Source organism: Oreochromis niloticus, linkage group LG22 (assembly GCF_001858045.2).
Source record: "Oreochromis niloticus isolate F11D_XX linkage group LG22, O_niloticus_UMD_NMBU, whole genome shotgun sequence".
Classification (NCBI taxonomy): domain Eukaryota; kingdom Metazoa; phylum Chordata; class Actinopteri; order Cichliformes; family Cichlidae; genus Oreochromis; species Oreochromis niloticus.
The window spans coordinates 34,190,079-34,210,391 of NC_031985.2; the positions used below are offsets into that span (position 1 = coordinate 34,190,079).

The window sequence follows — 20,313 nt, forward strand, 5'->3', positions numbered from 1 at the left end:
ACCGAAAGAAAGAGATCGCAAATACAAGTGGTGGAAATGGGCTTCTTCTAAAGGGTGGCTGGCCTCTCCCTTAGAGATAGGGTGAGAAATTCGGCCATTCGGGAGGCGCTCAGAGTAGAGCCACTGCTCCTCCACATCGAAAGGAGCCAGTTGAGGTGGTTCGGGCATCTGACAAGGATGCCCCCTGGGCGCCTCCTGGGCGAGGTTTTCTGGGCATGTGCCACCGGGAGGAGGCCTGGGGCAGACCCAGGACATGCTGGAGAGATTATCTCTCTCAGCTGGCCTGGGAATGCCTTGGTGTTCCCCCGGATAAGCTGGAGGAGGTGGCTGGGGAGAGGGAGGTCTGAGCTTCTCTGCTTGGGTGGCTGCCCCCGTGACCCGGCCCCAGATAAGCAGAAGAAAATGGATGGATGGATAGATGCTTTTCAAAAATGACCAGATAACTTCAACACTATGAAAAGATTCAGTGGAAAGAGAAATGGAAACACTTCCTATAAGCTTTAAATTTCTAGTTTGTCAAGTTTTGCTTGTGGAACAAAATAACTCTCGTTGGAAAAGAATCTGCTATCCTTCTGTCCTGTCCACTCAGAAATGGAGAAAGATCTAGAAGACAGAGAAGTTTAGATACAATTACAGCCTATTAAACTTGTTTCACACCTGTAAATAAAAAGGTAAATACTTGATCTCAGTGGAGCCTTTGATACCATTGAACATAACATTGTGCTTAACAGTCTTAAGGTTTTAGCTGGTATCACTGGCTCTACATTAGATTGGCTTTCTTCTTACTTATCTGGTAGGATTTTATCTGTTAGAACAAGCAAGTTACCCCTTTAACCTGTGGGCTTCCACAAGGTTCCGTCTTGGGTTCATTATTATTTTCTTTCTATATGCTTCCTTTAGTTGGCATCATTCATTCTTTGAATGGCATTTTTTTTTTTATCATCTCTATGACATTCAGCTGTATATGTCTTTTAAGCCTCAGGTGGATAGGTTATCTGCCCTAACCCACCATTTTCACCCAAGTTAGCAACTGGCTCTCTAGCAATACCTATTGTTACTTGGTGTAATATTTGATATTTCTCTGGGTCTCACTTGTGTTACTTTTATTAAAGGAACATTTCTAAATTGTGACATATTGTCTCCTCAACTGAACTGGAAAAAAATTACTCATGCATTTGTGTCATTTTGTCTAGATTATTGCAGTGCTGTATTTACTGTGTTGGACAAATCATCTCTTTCATGCCTCTAAGCTATAGAAAACGCTGCAGCCAGACAATTAAAACATTCTAGCAAGTGAGCTCAAATCACTTCTATTCTATACTTTTTACAATTTTTCCCAATAGATTTTAGTTTTAAAATTGTTGTATTAACATACGGAACACTAAATGGACAGGCTTTAGCTTCTTACAAAACAGTACTAGCACTTTGTTGACTCTGTGGACTCTCCTAAAAAATCATTTAAAATGCTTTTTTTAAACAGGCTTTCTGGTGAGAATCTTACAGATTTTGAGGGGCTATTATGGCTTTAGTGTACTTTTCCAGAATAACTGATTCTCATTTTCATTTTCATACAAGGCAGTAATGACCTCTGATCTACTGATTCATATCCTGGAACATGATTTTTCATCTCTCTGGTCTCATGCGTACTGATTTTTGTCCATGTACTTCAGATTTTTCTTCAGGGCAAGAAAGCTGACATTTGGAGGTCTGAAGGACGGTTTAGTGGTGGAGATATTCAATTTGCCACTCAACCCAGAGACCCAGCTTTGAATCATACATGTCACACTTTAGTTCAGTCACTTTTTCAATACTTTACCAATTAATGTATTTTTATTTCAAGTGTAGAGAGACATCTTTCCCCTTTTCTGGTCAAAATATGTGCTGATGGTGTGAAATATGTTGCTAGAAATACATCAGTTACATATTTGTTACAAATTCCTGTTCATGACTAAGAACACATATAAATACATTTTTTAAAAATTCCAAGTCCGATATGTTAATTCTGGCAGTTTTTTTCCTCCCCTGGTGTTATAGATATAGCTTGAAGCCACCTTGCCTGTAGGGCACACTGACTACCAGATGTTAAGTTCAAGGATTTATTCTCACCTAAAGCTGTTAAGGCCGAGGTGATACCGACAACATGTCAGCCGTGGTAACCTCTCTTTTAACAACCTTTTATCGCCTCCAGAGACTTTAAGACATTTCAGACATGCAACTGATGCCTGCGCTCAGCCTGATTTCTTTGTCTTGTGCAAAACATGCGACACAGTCTGTTGAACACTTCATGATTATTCCTTTTCCACACCACACAGTGTTTATTCTGTTTCAGTTTCTCAGCCTTTTAGCATTAACTGGGCCCCCCAGCTGCTCGACAATTAAACCACTGATGCCTGATGCCTTTTCCCTTTTTGTACTCCACATATAATAAGTTCGTCTATGTCTTTCTCAGCCTTGTGGTTGTGTATTTGTCTGTCTTTCCACTCAACCAAAACCCTCACGCCTTCCCCTTATGTAGCCTGTCGGAGAGCGTTAAGGGCTACAAGAGCAGCGAAATGTAATAACCAGTGAAGCCCTGTGCCCTGTCAGCACGACTCATCCTCCAGAAAGGCCTGCACATCAGTCCACAGCAGCCCAGATTAAGTCATGCTCCACAATAAGTCTGACACATGGAGCAGTCGGAGATTACAGCAGCAGACCATTTCCACCATCTACTAATGCAGATCGTCTAAAGCCCGTAGTGGGGTGATCAAACAGCGCTCTCTGGTGGTGAAATTAAAAAATAAATACTACTTATCTTTTTTTGGCTTGTTTTAATCTGATATTAAAACACATTACAAAGTCAGTATGCAAACACTCTCACCTTTTTAAATTAAATTACTGGAAAAACCACAAGTCATGAACAGGTCTTTGTTGATGTGAGCTTTAACCAAGAGCTCAAATGAACCCATATCTGCTCCTTAAACTTCAGTTTTGAAAGCTAATAAATAAAATACTACTTGACAAGTGTAAAATACAGGCAAGTCTGACATTGAGTATATTATGTTCTTTATATCCTCAGTTGAACAATCAGTCCAGTAGCTCACACTATCCAAGATACGGAGAAAAAGCAACAGGTGTTCACAATAAATGAAGAGTGGAGAAGATTTATCAGGCAGTATGAAACTGGTGAGAATACAGTATGTGGATAAATGATACTGCTCCGGTAAGGAGTTCAGTCTGTTTCCACTGAAGTGTTGAGAGCGAGAGCAGGCATCACTGCCAACATCCTCCTATAGTCCCACGAGGACGTTACACAGTGCAAAAACAAAAACAGTTTGCAAAACTACCACGCAAAACAGAGTGCAATTCCTCCTAGCCTCAGGTAACACCAACACTGTTACTGGTAACGAGTCTGATGAACAGAAGGGACTTGCAGCCTGCCGCTGCCCAGTCTGACTGATCATCAGCACCTTTTCTAAAGCCCTGCATGCTGACTTTACTGTTACAGTGCTTTCTCCTGACCTCAGGTTGTTCATAGAGGCTTAAAGTAAAATTATAGTTCATAAAGACATGATCCCATTTTTATACTTTTGGCCATTATTTTCCTTATTATTAGACCCCCAGGGACCACCAGTCCATCAGCAGAAAATGGAATAAATATATTTATAATTCAGGTCATTTTCAAGTAAAACATCCAAGTATTCTCTTATCTGGCAGGATATGAAATATTTAACTTTTTTTTTCACTGAGGAAAAACAATGTTTGATGGATATTTGACTGTGTCTGCCTGGTTAATCGGGAAAAAAGAGACATAAAGAAATTGTGTGAAACAGTTTGATCTTAAAACGGTGCACATATTTTGTTTATGAGCTGTTCCACACCATCAGCCCAGTTCACATCAAAGTATGTGCTGTCCCAAACTCTATGTAGACACTGTAATCAAAGTAAAAGCGGGAATTTGGCACAGCATTTGCTTCACTTCAACATCGTCTAACACATGCAGGCGTCATGTTTTACTGTGTGTTAAGCCTTTAAATACATTTATCTTTAACTTCATAATTATCACATCAAAAATATGTGGATTTTAAAGCGTACGAGTTTCTTTGAAGTCACAGTCCCAGTGTTCCCAGATTTCAGTAGCAGTTACTTTGGTGAGTACAGGGTTGAAATAAAAAAAGAACAGAAATAATGGCCAAAACTACAAATTTTAGAGCCAAGTCATTATATGTTCGAACCTTCAACTGGAAAACAAACAGAAGCATTTCATATATTGCAGATCCCTCTTTGCTTCAATAAAAATGAACAAGCTGAGCGGCGCATGTACAAAGACACAAAAAGGAAAAATGGCTACCCTAGAGCTTGGTCTTAGGCCAAGGCAATTCGTGGATTTGGAAATCCTGTGTATTTACAGTTTGTCGAGTCCGTGATGACTCAGTCCATGAGTTCATACCTGCTGTGCTGGATAAAGATGGTTGTGTCTTATTTGACCTTGTTTTCTTCCTGAGTGTTTTCTCCTATCACCACTATCTGTACGTGCGACAGCTGCCCGCTAGCATCCAGTTGCACCTCCTGAACCCTTTCAGTGTGTGCCTCCTGCAGCTGGTGCTGAGTCTCCTCCTCTGTCTCCGCTGACATGGTCATCTCCACTCCACTCTGGACCACCATGGTGGCCCCTTCTCTGCCTGACTCCCCGGTCAGCTGGAGCTCCATCACTCCCACTGCCTGCTCCACAGGAGTTGGATTGATCTCAATGACCGTGTGTTCCTGGCTGCCCTCCACCTCCCCCTGCATCACCTCCTGTTGCACTAGCATGGTGCCGTCTACCACTTGGCCTTCTATGGGCACCACCTCTGCACCGCTGGCCTGCTGGCTTAGCTGCACCAGTTCCATGGGGCTCATTACTGTGCCCAGTTGGCTGGAGTCCTGCAAAGCAGTCGTGCCAACCAGTGTCAAACCTGAGGACGGATGCAGGGTGATGGTTTCTGTCTTGCCATCTCCAGCCACCATGTAGCGGGTGAAGACCTGCGAGCCGGCAGGGAGTAATGTGACTGTGTTGGAGGACTGGGACAGCGAGGCAATAGGCAGGCCTGCCACGGTGAATGGCTGCCCCACTGAGGACAGCGAGATGGGTGAAAGAACGGTGAACTGCTGAGGCTGCAGAGTGGCTTGCTGGTTTATAGGGGTGGTCAGGAGGGTGGTGGTGGAGGCAGGTCTCTGGAGTCGAGGCCGCTTGGTCGGGCGTTTAGTGGGAGTTTTGTTTTTGGCAGGCTGGGGGCAGGTGAGAAGAGCTCGTACTTGCTGCTGCTTCTTCTGTTCTTCCAGCTGCACCTCCAGGTCTGCAGAGACATGACAGGACTGACAGTGAGGGCTGAGTCAACCACAAGAATACATTTATTTTCAGCCAGGCAGATTTTTACAAGATTACAACGTGCACGTTCTTATATTGATCTCTAATATCAATATTCATCAGACACGCTAGGCATGTATAATCCAGCAAATGTCAAATCTAATTTCACAACATAAACCCTAACTCAATAAAAACGTCATTCTTCATTTTAAGTATTCAAAAACAGTTTTGAGTAACATGACAGATGTGAGTGAGATAAAAAAATATATTCAGGAATTTTGACTCTGTTAGGAGTCAAAAGTCATGAACTATCTGTTAGGATTCTGAATTGATTCATGATGTTACCCACCAGAGCTGTTATTTGTTAACTTTGACTGGGAACAGAAAGTATTTAGTGTGAACGTGAACTGAACAGTGGTGTAGTGGTTAACACTGTTGCCTCACAGCATGAAGGTACTGGGTTCTAATTCACCAGCTAGTCGCAGAGTTTCTGTGTGCATGTTCCCTCCGTGTCTGCTGGGCTCTCTCCTGGGACTTTGGCTTCCTCAAGCAGTCCAAAGAGAACACATGGGGTTGGGTTAACTGGTGATTCTAAAGTGACTCATGTTAACCAGATATCCAAACTTCTTATGTGTTCTCTGGATCCTTTATGCAAACTGCGTCTGCGTCTTTCTGCATTCACTTAATTATTTTTTCCTTATTTGCTATGTAGCCAGTTAACTCTCCATCAGTGTTCAGCATAAAAGCAAAGCTTCCATTTGCTTCCCTCTGGGTTCAAGGAGGGCCAACCGAGACCATCGCTGTCTTGGTTCAGGCAAATGATAAATCTAATTTAATTTCTATACAGCGATGATCCTACCTTGTTTGTAAAAAAACATACTAAAACAAATACCCCTAATTTCTCCCTAAACTTAGTCCATAAATGACAAATAAGAAATGACTTGGAGGGAGGTTGGACACAGAGGTAAATAAATAAAAAATAAGAACCCAAAAATGATATCCAGTCATGGAGGAAGCAAGACTGTACACCATCTGGGAAAATGATCTTGACTGTTATTACCTCGGATGGGAGCAGTGGGAGTCATCACTCTTCTTCATTATCAATATAGTCAGACTCACAGCACAGCTGCTGCCACTGACCTGTGTCACTGCTCATTTTATCAGAAAAATGTATAAAGAGAACAGTTATAGTGTGAATGTGGCTGCATTTTATTTTTTAAAATGATGTAGTGATGATAATGATCTGCAGCACATGACCTTTTAATTATTGCTGGGTAATGGCGTAGTGCATTTGGGAGCAACAGCCTCACAATCAGGAACTGATTGCAAATTAGAACAACTGTCTAAAGAATTTTGCTTAATCAAAGAGTGGAACTCAAGATGGACTGAAACCAAATTTTGCTTCTCAATTTTAGCCTTTTTCTTTTAAACCTCATGTCTCTCACTAATAACAAACAAAAATAACTTTTTTCCCGCATATGTGTAACAATAAAGCCATTGACTTTGGGCTTTTTGCCTTTTTGAGGAGTAGACAGAAAAAATGGAGAGAGTGAGCACGAGAAGACATGCAGCAAGGGGCTGCAGGTCAGACTCAAACCTGAGCTGCTAAATTTGAAACATGAAACATGATGCCTAACAACTATTTACTACAGGGAGTGCAGAATTATTAGGCAAGTTGTATTTTTGAGGAATAATTTTATTATTGAACAACAACCATGTTCTCAATGAACCCAAAAAACTCATTAATATCAAAGCTGAATGTTTTTGGAAGTAGTTTTTAGTTTGTTTTTAGTTTGAGCTATTTTAGGGGGATATCTGTGTGTGCAGGTGACTATTACTGTGCATAATTATTAGGCAACTTAACAAAAAACAAATATATACCCATTTCAATTATTTATTTTTACCAGTGAAACCAATATAACATCTCCACATTCACAAATATACATTTCTGACATTCAAAAACAAAACAAAAACAAATCAGCGACCAATATAGCCACCTTTCTTTGCAAGGACACTCAAAAGCCTGCCATCCATGGATTCTGTCAGTGTTTTGATCTGTTCACCATCAACATTGCGTGCAGCAGCAACCACAGCCTCCCAGACACTGTTCAGAGAGGTGTACTGTTTTCCCTCCTTGTAAATCTCACATTTGATGATGGACCACAGGTTCTCAATGGGGTTCAGATCAGGTGAACAAGGAGGCCATGTCATTAGTTTTTCTTCTTTTATACCATTTCTTGCCAGCCACGCTGTGGAGTACTTGGACGCGTGTGATGGAGCATTGTCCTGCATGAAAATCATGTTTTTCTTGAAGGTGGGGCGATCGTGGCTCAAGAGTTTGGAGTCCGCCTTGCAATCGGAAGGTTGCCGGTTCGAGCCCCGGCTCGGACAGTCTTGGTCGTTGTGTCCTTGGGCAAGACACTTCACCTACCGCCTACTGGTGTTGGCCAGAAGGGCCAATGGCGCGATATGGCAGCCTCGCTTCTGTCAGCCTGCCCCAGGGCAGCTGTGGCTACAACTGTAGCTTGCCTCCACCAGTGTGTGAATGGGTGGATGACTGGGTATGTAAAGCGCTTTGGGGTCCTTAGGTGGGGCTAGTAAAAGCGCTATACAAATACAGGCCATTTACCATTTACCAAGGACGCAGACTTCTGCCTGTACCACTGCTTGAAGAAGGTGTCTTCCAGAAACTGGCAGTAGGACTGGGAGTTGAGCTTGACTCCATCCTCAACCCGAAAAGGCCCCACAAGCTCATCTTTGATGATACCAGCCCAAACCAGTACTCCACCTCCACCTTGCTGGCGTTGAGTCGGACTGGAGCTCTCTGCCCTTTACCAATCCAGCCACGGGCCCATCCATCTGGCCCATCAAGACTCACTCTCATTTCATCAGTCCATAAAACCTTAGAAAAATCAGTCTTGAGATATTTCTTGGCCCAGTCTTGACGTTTCAGCTTGTGTGTCTTGTTCAGTGGTGGTCGTCTTTCAGCCTTTCTTACCTTGGCCATGTCTCTGAGTATTGCACACCTTGTGCTTTTGGGCGCTCCAGTGATGTTGCAGCTCTGAAATATGGCCAAACTGGTGGCAAGTGGCATCTTGGCAGCTGCATGCTTGACTTCTCTCAGTTCATGGGCAGTTATTTTGCGCCTTGGTTTTTCCACACGCTTCTTGCAACCCTGTTGACTATTTTGAATGAAACGCTTGATTGTTCGATGATCACGCTTCAGAAGCTTTGCAATTTTAAGACTGCTGCATCCCTCTGCAAGATATCTCACTATTTTTGACTTTTCTGAGCCTGTCAAGTCCTTCTTTTGACCCATTTTGCCAAAAGAACGGAAGTTGCCTAATAATTATGCACACCTGATATAGGGTGTTGATGTCATTAGACCACACTCCTTCTCATTACAGAGATGCACATCACCTAATATGCTTAATTGGTAGTAGGCTTTCGAGCCTATACAGCTTGGAGTAAGACAACATGCATGAAGAGGATGATGTGGACAAAATACTCATTTGCCTAATAATTCTGCACTCCCTGTATGAGTGGCATTATCTTGACCTTCAATAGCACTATCAGGTGCCTTGGAGTCATCTTTGACTGGGTTTTTCTTTAACTCGCACATTAAACAGACATCTAGGATTACCTTCACTTATCTCTGCAATATGACAACATCCTGACTCAGAGTGATGCTACTTCATACAGTTGTTACATAGAAGTTGGACTACTATAACTACTGATTATCAGGGTGTTCTAAAAGGTCCCTGAAAAGGCTGCAATTCACTCAGGACACCAGCGCCAGTGTACCATATGACCACATGTCTTCCTACCAGAAATTAATTCAAGATCATTCTCATTGGCACATGCAAAGTCCAAAAAGATTGTCCCTAAATATCCAGAAGACCTCACAGTACCAATTTATCCCAGTACCACACTTACACTTCCTAATTTCCAAAAGTATAAAGAAAGGCAGAGCCTTCAGCTGTTAAGCCCCTCCCTGTGAAACCAGCTCCCAGTTTGGATTCAGGAGATAAATTCAATTCAAATCTTTTGATAGTTTTGAATTTACCCTCAAATCTCAACTGTCACTTAACCATCACTTAGTTATGTTACTTTGGGCTCAGGCTGCTAGGGGATTTCCTAGAATCCACTAAGCATGTCTTCTATAACCTATTCAGGGTCTCTCTCTGTGCTCTTTTTATTTTTATTTTTTTTTTTTTGCCTTGTTCATCTCCTCAAACCCCATCAGCAGAAGGTTGCCCCTCCTTTCCTATTAAAAGAGAAATCTTCCTCCCCACTCTTGCAAAAGTGCTTGGTAACTGAGTCTCACCTGATTATTGCAGTTTAATTCAATTTACCTTTACTTTATTACGTAAAGCCATGATTCTTTTTAAGAAATATTGTTTTTAAATAAAAATCTTCTGAATTTAGCGGCTCTGTGTGGCAGCTCCTAAAGTAGAGCCTTGTTTGTGTTCTGTACTCACTGTTAAGCATGCTGAGCACCTGCTCCTGACCAGGATCCGTCTGCTGCTTCCTTCTCTCCACAATCTTCTTGACCACGTCAAGCAGATCGAAGACCTGGGCGAGGTTACTGAGCACGGCCACCTCTACCAGACAGGAATCTGGGATCAGTGTGGCAATCAATCAAAAAAAATTACTTGGTCAGTCAGAAAGGAGGAACAGATTCAGCTGTTTGCACAGTAAATCAGTTTGGCATTACTCTAACATAAACTATTCTAAAAAGCTTTCTGCTGTTGGACAGTCATTTTCGGTTTCCAACAGCAGCTCAATTTACTCTTTCTTTCAATGCATTTCTTATTCACATAGGTCAGGTGCAGTTTCCCAGTGCATGTTGGCCTCGTTCTGTACCTGTGTCCTGTAGGCTGGCCGGATCCATGCGCTGCTGCACGCTGTTTAACAGCTCCACAAGCTCCGTGTTGATGTTGGTCACCACTTCACCCAACAAACCCACATCTGCAATGCCCTTCCAAAAGTTCAGTGTGTCCTCTGGAGACAAACAGACAACAAAGAGCAATCTTACTCACTAGTGTGCTGTTTTTATACTCTTTTATACTCTTAATGATCTGTGTTTGGATGTGTGCTCAGTGTTACCTGAGATCTCAGCTGATCCCTTTTTGTCTGCAGACTCCAATGAACTTGAACTCCAGTCCGACTTCCCACTCAGGACCTTTGCTCGGTCTTCTGCGGCTGCCCCACCATTACCCAGGACCACCTGAGCTGTAATTTGTACAAGACAACAGACATGACTGAGGAGAAAGATTTTAAATGCAATTCTGGATTTAAGAGGGAGCCAAACTTCAGTGTCACTTTCCCCCACCACACTTCTTTATCTTTAGTGATCTTTTTGTTGTTGTTGTCAATTTTACCTTATATCCTGCTGGGCAGCTTTCATCATATCTCACACTTAATTAGCATTTTTCTATATCGTATAATTTCTCTATCTGGGCTAAATAATTATCACTTAAGCATTAAATGATATGCAGTGTATTAAAAACTGATCACAGAGTTCACACCCAACAGTAGTTTGCAGGAAATTACAAAAACTTTAAAGATCAACAAGCAATTTGTCTGCACACAGACAGCTTTTGTTTTAGATTATTACTTCATTCAGCTACGCTGTCACTATAAAACATATCAGTGTTGGATGAGAGCAGGTGAAAAGATTGCTTTTCTTCGCCGCTAAGCTTGTTGAACAGGTGGTTTGATAATACTCCTGTTGGCTCTGTAGCCATGAAGGTAACAGCAATGAGCCCCGTTGCTGTCACTGTTGTTGTGTTATCAAACTTTTGTTTAGAAAAACAGAAGCTGCTTGGGTTGGCTCATATAAGTTTCCATGCGCACAAGTGCACCTAAACACATTTTGCAGTTTGCACACATTTATTTTCAGACTAGAGGAACGCTTGTATTGTGGAGAGCTCCACCACCAGCATCACCCATCTGCTGTGTTTTCCATGACACGAACAAACCTCCACATTCTTTCAGCAGGCTCATATGTTTCTTTTCTGTAAAAACACTGACCGCGTAAAAGACTTTTAAATAAGGGTTTAGAAGTAAATTCATAACTGTGCCTAGTAGAAACAGTCAGTGGCCCTTATGTTAACCCTATCTTTTGATTGAAAAACACAACAAAAATAACAAAATACTCACTTGTGGATTATAACATCACTGCTGTTTAAATGAGCAAATCTGGATTCATTGCACCTTCTATTCAGTTCAATTCAATTTTATTTATACAGCACGAAATCACAACAACAGTTGCCTCAAGGCGCTTTATATTGTAAGGCACAATAATACTCTATATTCTGATTTTTACCTTGAGAGGATGTAGGTGTGGTAAGTCCGGTGCCATCTGGAGGGAAGCGTGTGTTGTTTATTAAAAGGTCAAACTTGGTGCTGCGACATGTGTTAGTGCACAGAGTACTATGCTGGTAGAAGTCCAGCTGACCGGAATCCATCATTTTTCTGGAGAGTAGAAATTAGGAAATATATAAAAAAGGGGAAAAAACGTTTGTTTGACCAGAAATGTGTGGCCAGTGTTGTCAAAAACATTTGCATCTTTTAGAAGTGAAGATCCATTACAGACCAGCATTTTCTGATTGACAGTTCAGTGCCTATATTTCAGTACACTTATTCTGTTTGGAACTATTAACAACAGGAGCAACTGTGTAAAGTGCAACAACTAAGTGGTGTCTGAGAGTTGCCCACACAGATATCCTGGAGAGAATATTAGACGTTTACATAAAATGTGCAACAGACTCAAGCGGTGCATCTGCAATACATGCAATATCTGTATGCATTTAAATCAAGTTTTGCTTGCAGCAGTCCTTTCCATACTGGCAGGACAAAATCCACAGTTGGAGGTCTGTGCAAATCTGTACTCTAGAGTTACTGTGAAGCTTATACGAAGCTTTAGAAGGTCCATGTTTGAAAGCTGCTGCTATTTTTAGTGGGACAGTCTCTCTGTCTTTGTGTATCTCTCAAAAGTATTTCCTGGTTGAACTACAACAGTTCTATGTCCACTGCTTTAAGACACTTCATAAAATCTGTCTCAACTATTTTGTCTCATGTCCTTGACATGAGATAAGAACATGAAAAATGTTGGTCTTGGTTTAAGTGTGCGCATATTCCTGCATTTATTTCCACTTTCTTATTTTAACACTGTTGTAGGGCTATTCCACATGTTAATTTAATGCTGTGTTTTAGTGTTGCTTATTGCCAATTTGCTAGACTGCATTATACCACTGATCTACAGCCAAAACAGTTGTAAAACACCAAGTGCTCTGAGAGCACAACCCTCTACCAAGGCAGCTCACTCTCTGGCCAGTATTTACTAATGAAATCTTGTTTAGCATTATTTTGAATGTGTAGCATTAATTTCATTGTTTAGTAAATAACAAAACCCAAACCCAAATAAAAAAAGCTTTTGATCACAAGTTTATTTTGGTTTTCCCAAAAAACAATACTCAATAAGGAATATTATACACGTCTTCTATGTTTCAATGGTTATATAACCTGTTACTGTAATGTTCATAATAAAATAATGTGCGATTTATATATCATATATCTATATTTCCTATATACATATATCTTGTCAGTACACACAATGGCAGTAAGAATGATTTTAAATAGCTCTATGTAGTGTAACTATCACTTTGACCTTCAGATTAATATTTTGCTCTTGAAGCAGAGGTGAAAGGTCAAATGTAAAATCCTTATAAAGTACATATACACTTCAGCGTCTGGCATGTGTTACTTTAGCCTAAGCTGTTGTTGTGATGTAGGTAGAAACATTTATCTGTTTCTGCTCTCCTCCCGTACACGAGGAAAAATATCTTCACTCCTAAATGTTCAAGACGTTCTTCAGAGTTAGCCTTCTCACATACAGCAGATAATGTAGAGCTTTAGCTTCGAACATCTACATCTGCTATTTCTGGAAACAAGGTTGAGACGAATAGTTCATTTGGATCAGAAAACAACAGGTCCCCTGAGATGTGTACAGGGCTTTAAGTAAGAGTAATTATTTTTAGTAAACAATTTATTATTAACTATATTATAGAAGCTATATTACTTCTCAAACACTTTGAAGCTAGAAAAAAAAGAATTTGTTTGCTCACTGCTTTCTTGCTTTTGAGACTCAGGATCACCCTGTGCTACTACCTTCTGGCTCTGGCTGCCTGCAGCGCATGGCTCCACATGACAGGAGATGCTGTGCCGTTGTCAGTAACCATATAAGAGTCACTGGTCAGAAGGAGACACTGTTGCATCTATGTAAAGCTGTACAGTTTCTTTCATAGTCAAAATCCTCTGCTTCTCCTGTGCTTTTAATCAGAGGGGCAAATACAAATGTTCTACACAGTAAAGAAGATCTTAACCCTGCACTTTGTTGGTGACAGACTAATAACCTTTAGACTGCAACAGAGATTGATAATAACTGTGACACAATTCATCAATTTGAAATGGAAAACTTTATGTGAAAGAAAAAATTATTTGCTTATCATTTCACTGCTAGAAACCAAAAGCCTAATTTTTATTTGAAGTCCAGACACAAATTTCAAAGGCATGAAAACTATCCAATATCTGTGAAACTGAGTTGATCTCTACACAAGATGTAAAGCATAGTCAACTATTGTTGTCAAATGATCTCAAAGAAATCCAAGAAACTGAAAAGACTGTATAATAAAGTAAGCTGTATTACTTGCAGTGCAGTCTTCCAAAAGCTATGTGATCACTGAAGCAATATACGGCTAAGTCACAGCACACACAGAGGGGTTTTTAAATTAATAAAATAAGTCTACTTTACACATCCAAACTATAGGGTAGTAGTGTAACCCTAAAACTAAATAATTATCCATTAATTTATCTACAAGACACAATGCCGTAGATCATTGAGGCAAATCTGTAGAGGGGAACTGCAGAATCACAGTCAGGTTTTCCACTACAGGCAACATCTTACACAATTATTTCATTGTAACACTGATTAGCGCAGCTTAAACGTGATATAGAAAAATCTATTTCGAACAGTCAAAGAGACAGGAAGGCCCGTGGGTTAACGTTATCATCTCACTCACACTCAGAAATGAGGCAATAGTGGCTTGTTAGTTTCCTGTCACAAAGCCACAGAAGAACATTTGAATATTTATTCTAGATGGATGAGTCACAGCTCAACTCATTACCATGTGGTGCAGTGCAACTAACCAGCACTTGCTCATCTAAAGGCCATAGTATGTCAGTGTTCTGTCTCAAAAATAAATCCCCTCACCTCAGCATGACTCCCCCCATCCTGATGGCTCTCTTCCAGTCTTTCAGAGTAGCTTTTCCAGAAATGTGCACAAACTGCTTGGGACTGATCAACTGGTCTTCATACTAGTGGAGAGATTGCCATTTTAGTAAATATGTTCAATAAGTGCAATGATGAAACAACAGAAATAACTAAAAGCAACACATTACAATATCAGACGTCTTCTCTTTGATTTTGGCCTTTAATATGAAAATGTAATAGATATGCTGTGGTTCTAGAATGATGGTAGACTTATGACACTGCAAAGTATGAGCAATTGTGGCAGCTGGAGTAGCGAAATAATGTTTTCACTGTTTTATATCAGGAGGAAAAAATATAAGATATGCTTAAGTTTTCTCAACTTTAAATAATACATTACTGTGGTGTACTGAATTCTGTTTTTTCAGTGCTACACTTCCTACTTAAACAATGTATCACATTAATGCAACATGGCCCACATTTGCTTCCTTTTTTCTGTTTGTCATCCTCTCTCAAATATACCAGAGAGCTCTCCCAGGCCTGGGATCTCAGTGAGATTGGCACCCAAACCCCAGCCTCTGGCCTTGCTCATTGTTTCATTATCACTGCAGTTTCTTCGCTCACATTTAGAGCATGGAGCATGGTTATTTGAAACCTGCTACTTGCAGTGAGAAGAAATGAACTGGATGACTCTGTAGATATAGTGGGACACTTGTCAGCTCTACATGTTTATTTCCTGCTCAGAGACTATTGAATGACCTAGTTGTCACGTTGCTATATTTGGCGATGTTTTAATGATTTGTCATTGTACTCCATGTGAGCCAAAAGAAAAAAAGGATACTAACCTTCACACATTTCACATTGATTCCTGGGCACACAAACTTTTTCACTAGCAACACAGCTTTACAGTCACCACACGTTATAGGACAGCCAATTTCAACGTCGTCTCCCTCAGTTTGCTCTACAGGGAATAAATGTATGCAACATTTACCAACAAGCTTTATGTAATGGAATCTGCAAAACTCATGGATCATTACATCCCTCAAGTTGTCTGAATCATTGTGACAACCTCTTACCTGGATGAGATTCAACAGCCATGACAGCCGCATCTGTTTCTGCAGATTCGTCTCTGAAAAGATAGATAGTTGGTACATTTTTTCTTGGTACCACAGAGTAAACATGGAAAATGACTGACCATCTGGAATCCCAGTATCTCTGATTGTGGTGTTATACAATTTTGAAGTGAATTGTAGTATCTCAGTACATACCCAGCGGTGATTGGCTGGAGCTGGAGGATGACCTGAGTCTTACTGGGGTCATCGGGGTCACCTTCACCACTGTCATCCTTTACCATCACCACTTCCCCCATAGATACAGTGACCTCATCAGTGGTCGCCATCACACTCATTGGAGTAGACTAGAGGGAGGGGACCACTTCTGTGCAACAGCTACCTAGGGGTTTGTTCATCTGAAAAGCCATAAATATATTAAAAAGAAAAGCAGATGATGGTAATAAAAGGCTGTACATTTTTCTGATTTTTTGCATTTCAGTTCAAAACTGAAATTAAGAAAAAGATGCTTCACCTACCTACCTACAAAAAGCTGAATATCCAAGCCCTTAACTCATCTTTAAAAGCCCACCATAGGTATTGTTAGTTAACTTCTGCTAGCTAACATCGGGTCGGCTAACTGACTTGTATAACATTATAAGAAAGAGACATGACACTCCAAAAATACTAAGATGTAATTTATAGCAGAATTCCAAACAAGCTCAAAGAGGGTGGGAGCAGAATAACCTCAGGGGGAGAAAATATTTTTAAAGCCTTTTTGAACTAAAGTCAGAAAGCTTTGATGACCCATCTTGAAGCATCTCCAGGAATGCCAAGATGACTGATGAGTTAGTGAACTTAATCCTCAAAGGACAAAGGAGGAGCCTGAATATTTAGTGACCCTCTGCACTGTAATTAGTGCAGAGGCTCACTAAATATTCAGGCTCCTCCTTTGTCTTCAATTCATTGAGGCATTAATGCTAAGGTGAGAACGTAAGTGCGCACATGCCTACAAATAAAGACTAGTTATGTGACATTTATCGGCATCAGCTGTATTTGCTCAGATTTAGTCAGCTGTATTGGCTAAAACAGCAGAAGTTGGACCTCAAGAGAAATGTTCATTTGGTCTACCTTTATTTATTTTGACAGGAACTGTGGGGCCTTCATTGTTCTTTCCATAAAATGTTACCACTGTGCTTGGAGAAGAGAAAGTGCCTGATGAAGTTTGACCCTACTAAAAGAATTTTTCTTAGTTAGTACAATCGACTTCTTTACTGACTACTGTACAAGGCCAGATCCTAATAAACTTTTGTGAGTCATCACTTTCATCTGTGTTTGTGTATTATAGTGGCTTAGATAAAAGAAATCCTGGTAAGTTTCAAATATTTATGCAGCTATATACAAGCTGATTTAAAAACAACAACAACAACAACAAAAACAACCTAACACTAATTATTTCACCCTGTATATATTATTCAGACAGTTGTAGCCTGCTTCAAAACCTAACAATTGTGCCCCAATAATAACTCATAAGATGAAGAATGTGAAATTTTCAAATCCTGTTATTATTACTATTACTAATTCTTTGTTTAAATGTAAATATTTGGTGCAATTTAAAAACTAATTTACACAAAACTACTAGTTTCCTTTTACTTTATAATTAGTGACTTCTTAGAGACCACTCGCTGAAATAAAGCTCCTCGCTTCATGGCCCACACTTTGGGAAACGCTGCTATTGACATTAGTTAAACTCATGTTACTTTAACGTGGATTGAAATGTTGACCTTCTGTTTCCAAGTAAGGTGAACTTAGCTAATTCAAACCAAAGCATGCAGAGTTTTGTAAATGGCCTGACTGGTCCACTTGTTTGAGACTAATATTAACTGGATTAATATAATACATTTTTACGTAACGGTTTGCTAGTGTGCACGTAAGGTTTACACGCGATATTGTAATAGGCTATGAAATTTTCAGAAGCTGTGTTTTGTCGAAATGTGAAACCACGATAGCCAGAAAAGCAAGCTACTTTTTTAAACTGACACATTTTCTTAGTAGAATACAGCAAGTGTGGGTTTTTCCCACGCGCATTGGGCATTAGAAACCACAGTTTTACGTGTTTTGGGGGCTACTAACCAACAAGTGGTTACTAAACCATTCACAGCTCAGTTAAAACTACACTCTTTTGCTGCAAATAAATTACTTTTATTAAGTTGGCTTGGTTATCGCTACCGCCGTAGCCAGCTGACTACTTTTCGCTGTCGGAGCTCCTCAGACTAGGGCTCGGCGGTAGCCATTACTGCTAACACAAGGGCGTAACTTGATGTGTGGGAATCCAAACAATAGCGTCAACTCCACTGTCCGAGACGGGTAAAGCTTTGCATTTACAGTGTGACGGTTACGTGCCGCTTGTCTATGAACCGTACGTCCCTTCGTAACTCTGCATTTTAACTCTCCGCTCCCCCTCAAAATGACGTCTCCCTGTGCGGCGGCACGTACAGCAAACAACGGCACGGCGACGGCGTTGCCCCTCCATTCAGTACGAGCCTGGCTCACTGAACCCCCTCCGCAATGTACCCAAACCACCCCGCTAAAACTACAGCTTGTGTGGTGAGAGCGATCGCTATTTTACAGTCATATATATTTAAAAACACACAGTAAAAAAATAGCTCGTTCTTACCGTTTTAAGAAGACAAACGCATCCCTAGATAGAGGAGAGCTGTGGAGCATGCGCACACAGTAGATATAGTTCGACTTCCTGCTGAACAGCGCTCGCCCTGTTTTCACTCTCTTGTAAACCCTGTGTAAACCGCGGGTTTTTACCACCACTGTGACTCATTATTAGCGAATCTATATATGCAGGCGAGAATAAGTGGGTAATACCTTGATAGGTTTTATCTGGTCATAGCTCAAAGACTTGTATGTTCATTTATAATAGTGTTCTCTACATAGATCATACTTAACATTTGCATTAAATTTTAGAAGTCAAGTGCTTATTTCTGCAACACGGGAGTTATGTCATGTGCAGCTAGCAATGGAACGTAAACATTGAATTTTTCGTTAACAATAAACATAGGGGCGCCAAGATATGTGATCATCGGCAGCCCCAAAGGTAAAAATTATGCTTCCGAAATCTCTTGATGGCGATTCCGCAAGAGAGATAGACACCCCACCTCTCCTGTGCCAAACATAGCAGAAGCCCTTTTTAACAACCACGTAGGGCATCCTGCGACCTGACCACAGGTAACCTGTTCCTCATTCAGGGTTCATGATGTATAAACCTCAAGTCGGCGCAGAAAGATTTCACAATACTTTGTATAGAAAAACACGGAAAATCAGCCCTTTATCTTTCATTTATATATTTATATAGCCGACGGGAATCAAAACTTGACCGTATTTAGCTATTTAGTTTTGGACACCGAAAAGCATGATGGGTAAAGAGGGCGGGGCAATTTAACATTGAATGCTGCCATTGGGCGCTACATGCACTGGAATTAATGTTGCATACAGGCAATGTGGGAAAGTCGATCGCATGATTACAATCGTAATATGTGAGATTCTTTCAAAATCGATTACAAAATCTCGACAGTTTTTCCACCTCTCCCTGAGCCTTACATACATTATCGAATTTAATTGAAAAATAACACTTTTTTTATATATATATATAATTTTATTATACCGTTTACACTGAATTAAAAGTGAATTACACGGGAATAGAAAGATCCTAATTATGTGGTGTGTGTGTGTGTGCGGTGTTCGTGTTCTCTGTTGCCTAGATTCCCAGGCACAACATTGAGGACATTAAGTTATCTGAATAGTAGCTTATACGATTATACACATTTAAGTATTGCAATGATCTTTTATGATGTTCTCATAGCTGAAGAAAATACATCTGCTGAGGGATCGGTAATATTCTAATACTTGGTTTGGATCGACCTCACTAACAACATTTGTCCAAATTTCTACCCTAACTACCATAAATGAGCAAAATAACCAATCCAGACAATGATGATGGTTCTTAAATCTGTCAGAAGAGGGCGCCAAATCTTTGTTAAGAAGACCATCCAGTCCAAACATTATTCAACGGACATCTATTTATTCATTTAATAACCAATATCCCTTATACACAACATAAAAATAAATAACATTTATTCAGTAATACTGTGGAACATGACCATCGGGGGATCAGAAGCTGTACTGTTGATGTTACATGGTAGAGAAACCCTAGCTGTGATTATTTTGATCAGTTCACTGGATATGACACTATTAATTACATGGGTGATTTGTTTCTTGTTTCTTTTCTTTTCTTTTTTTAAACGTTCTTATCTGTTTTCTTTCTAAGACTGACAAGAGGTGATTGGTATCAATAGCTGCTTTTCCACAATAGGAACAACAGTGACTATGACCTTTGGATGGACTCACTATGTTGTCAAAGTAAGGAAAAGGGAAGAATTGTTTTACCCACCAAAAAGTCCATTTACAGAGGTATGTAAAAAGCTTTGGTGGTACTTTTCAAAGTTTCAGTGGGCTACTAGGGGGTGAGGCTTTTAGAGCAGGACATTTCTGATTGGTCAAATAGAATATTTGGAGCATTTCACGCTGTTAGTTACCTCTGGCTCCTCCTGGCAATAGATGTTTGTTTAATATGTTCCACATAAATAGTTGGT

At 40.4% G+C, this 20,313-nt stretch overlaps 1 protein-coding gene and 1 non-coding gene across 3 annotated transcripts; both read right to left on the minus strand.

Moving 5' to 3' along the window:
• Positions 1 to 2,795: 2,795 nt before the first annotated feature.
• Positions 2,796 to 18,465, minus strand: gmeb1 (glucocorticoid modulatory element binding protein 1). Of its 2 annotated transcripts, none has more exons than XM_003443784.5 (10): positions 18,327 to 18,465; positions 15,869 to 16,068; positions 15,677 to 15,729; positions 15,446 to 15,561; positions 14,604 to 14,707; positions 11,658 to 11,806; positions 10,436 to 10,561; positions 10,193 to 10,330; positions 9,808 to 9,930; positions 2,796 to 5,315 (listed from the first exon to the last, which is right to left on the minus strand). In XM_003443784.5, exons 2-10 carry the CDS (start codon positions 16,006 to 16,008, stop codon positions 4,459 to 4,461), a joined length of 1,806 nt encoding a protein of 601 aa, XP_003443832.2. In that variant the 5' UTR covers positions 16,009 to 16,068; positions 18,327 to 18,465; the 3' UTR covers positions 2,796 to 4,458. The 2 variants fall into 2 exon arrangements, with proteins under 2 accessions (XP_003443832.2, XP_005450753.1); XM_005450696.4 differs by having other exon boundaries at positions 9,808 to 9,945.
• Positions 18,466 to 18,720: 255 nt separating this feature from the next.
• Positions 18,721 to 18,853, minus strand: LOC112843662 (U11 spliceosomal RNA). Its single transcript, XR_003216130.1, has one exon. It is a non-coding gene; the product is annotated as a U11 spliceosomal RNA (small nuclear RNA).
• Between the last annotated feature and the right edge of the window lie 1,460 nt (positions 18,854 to 20,313).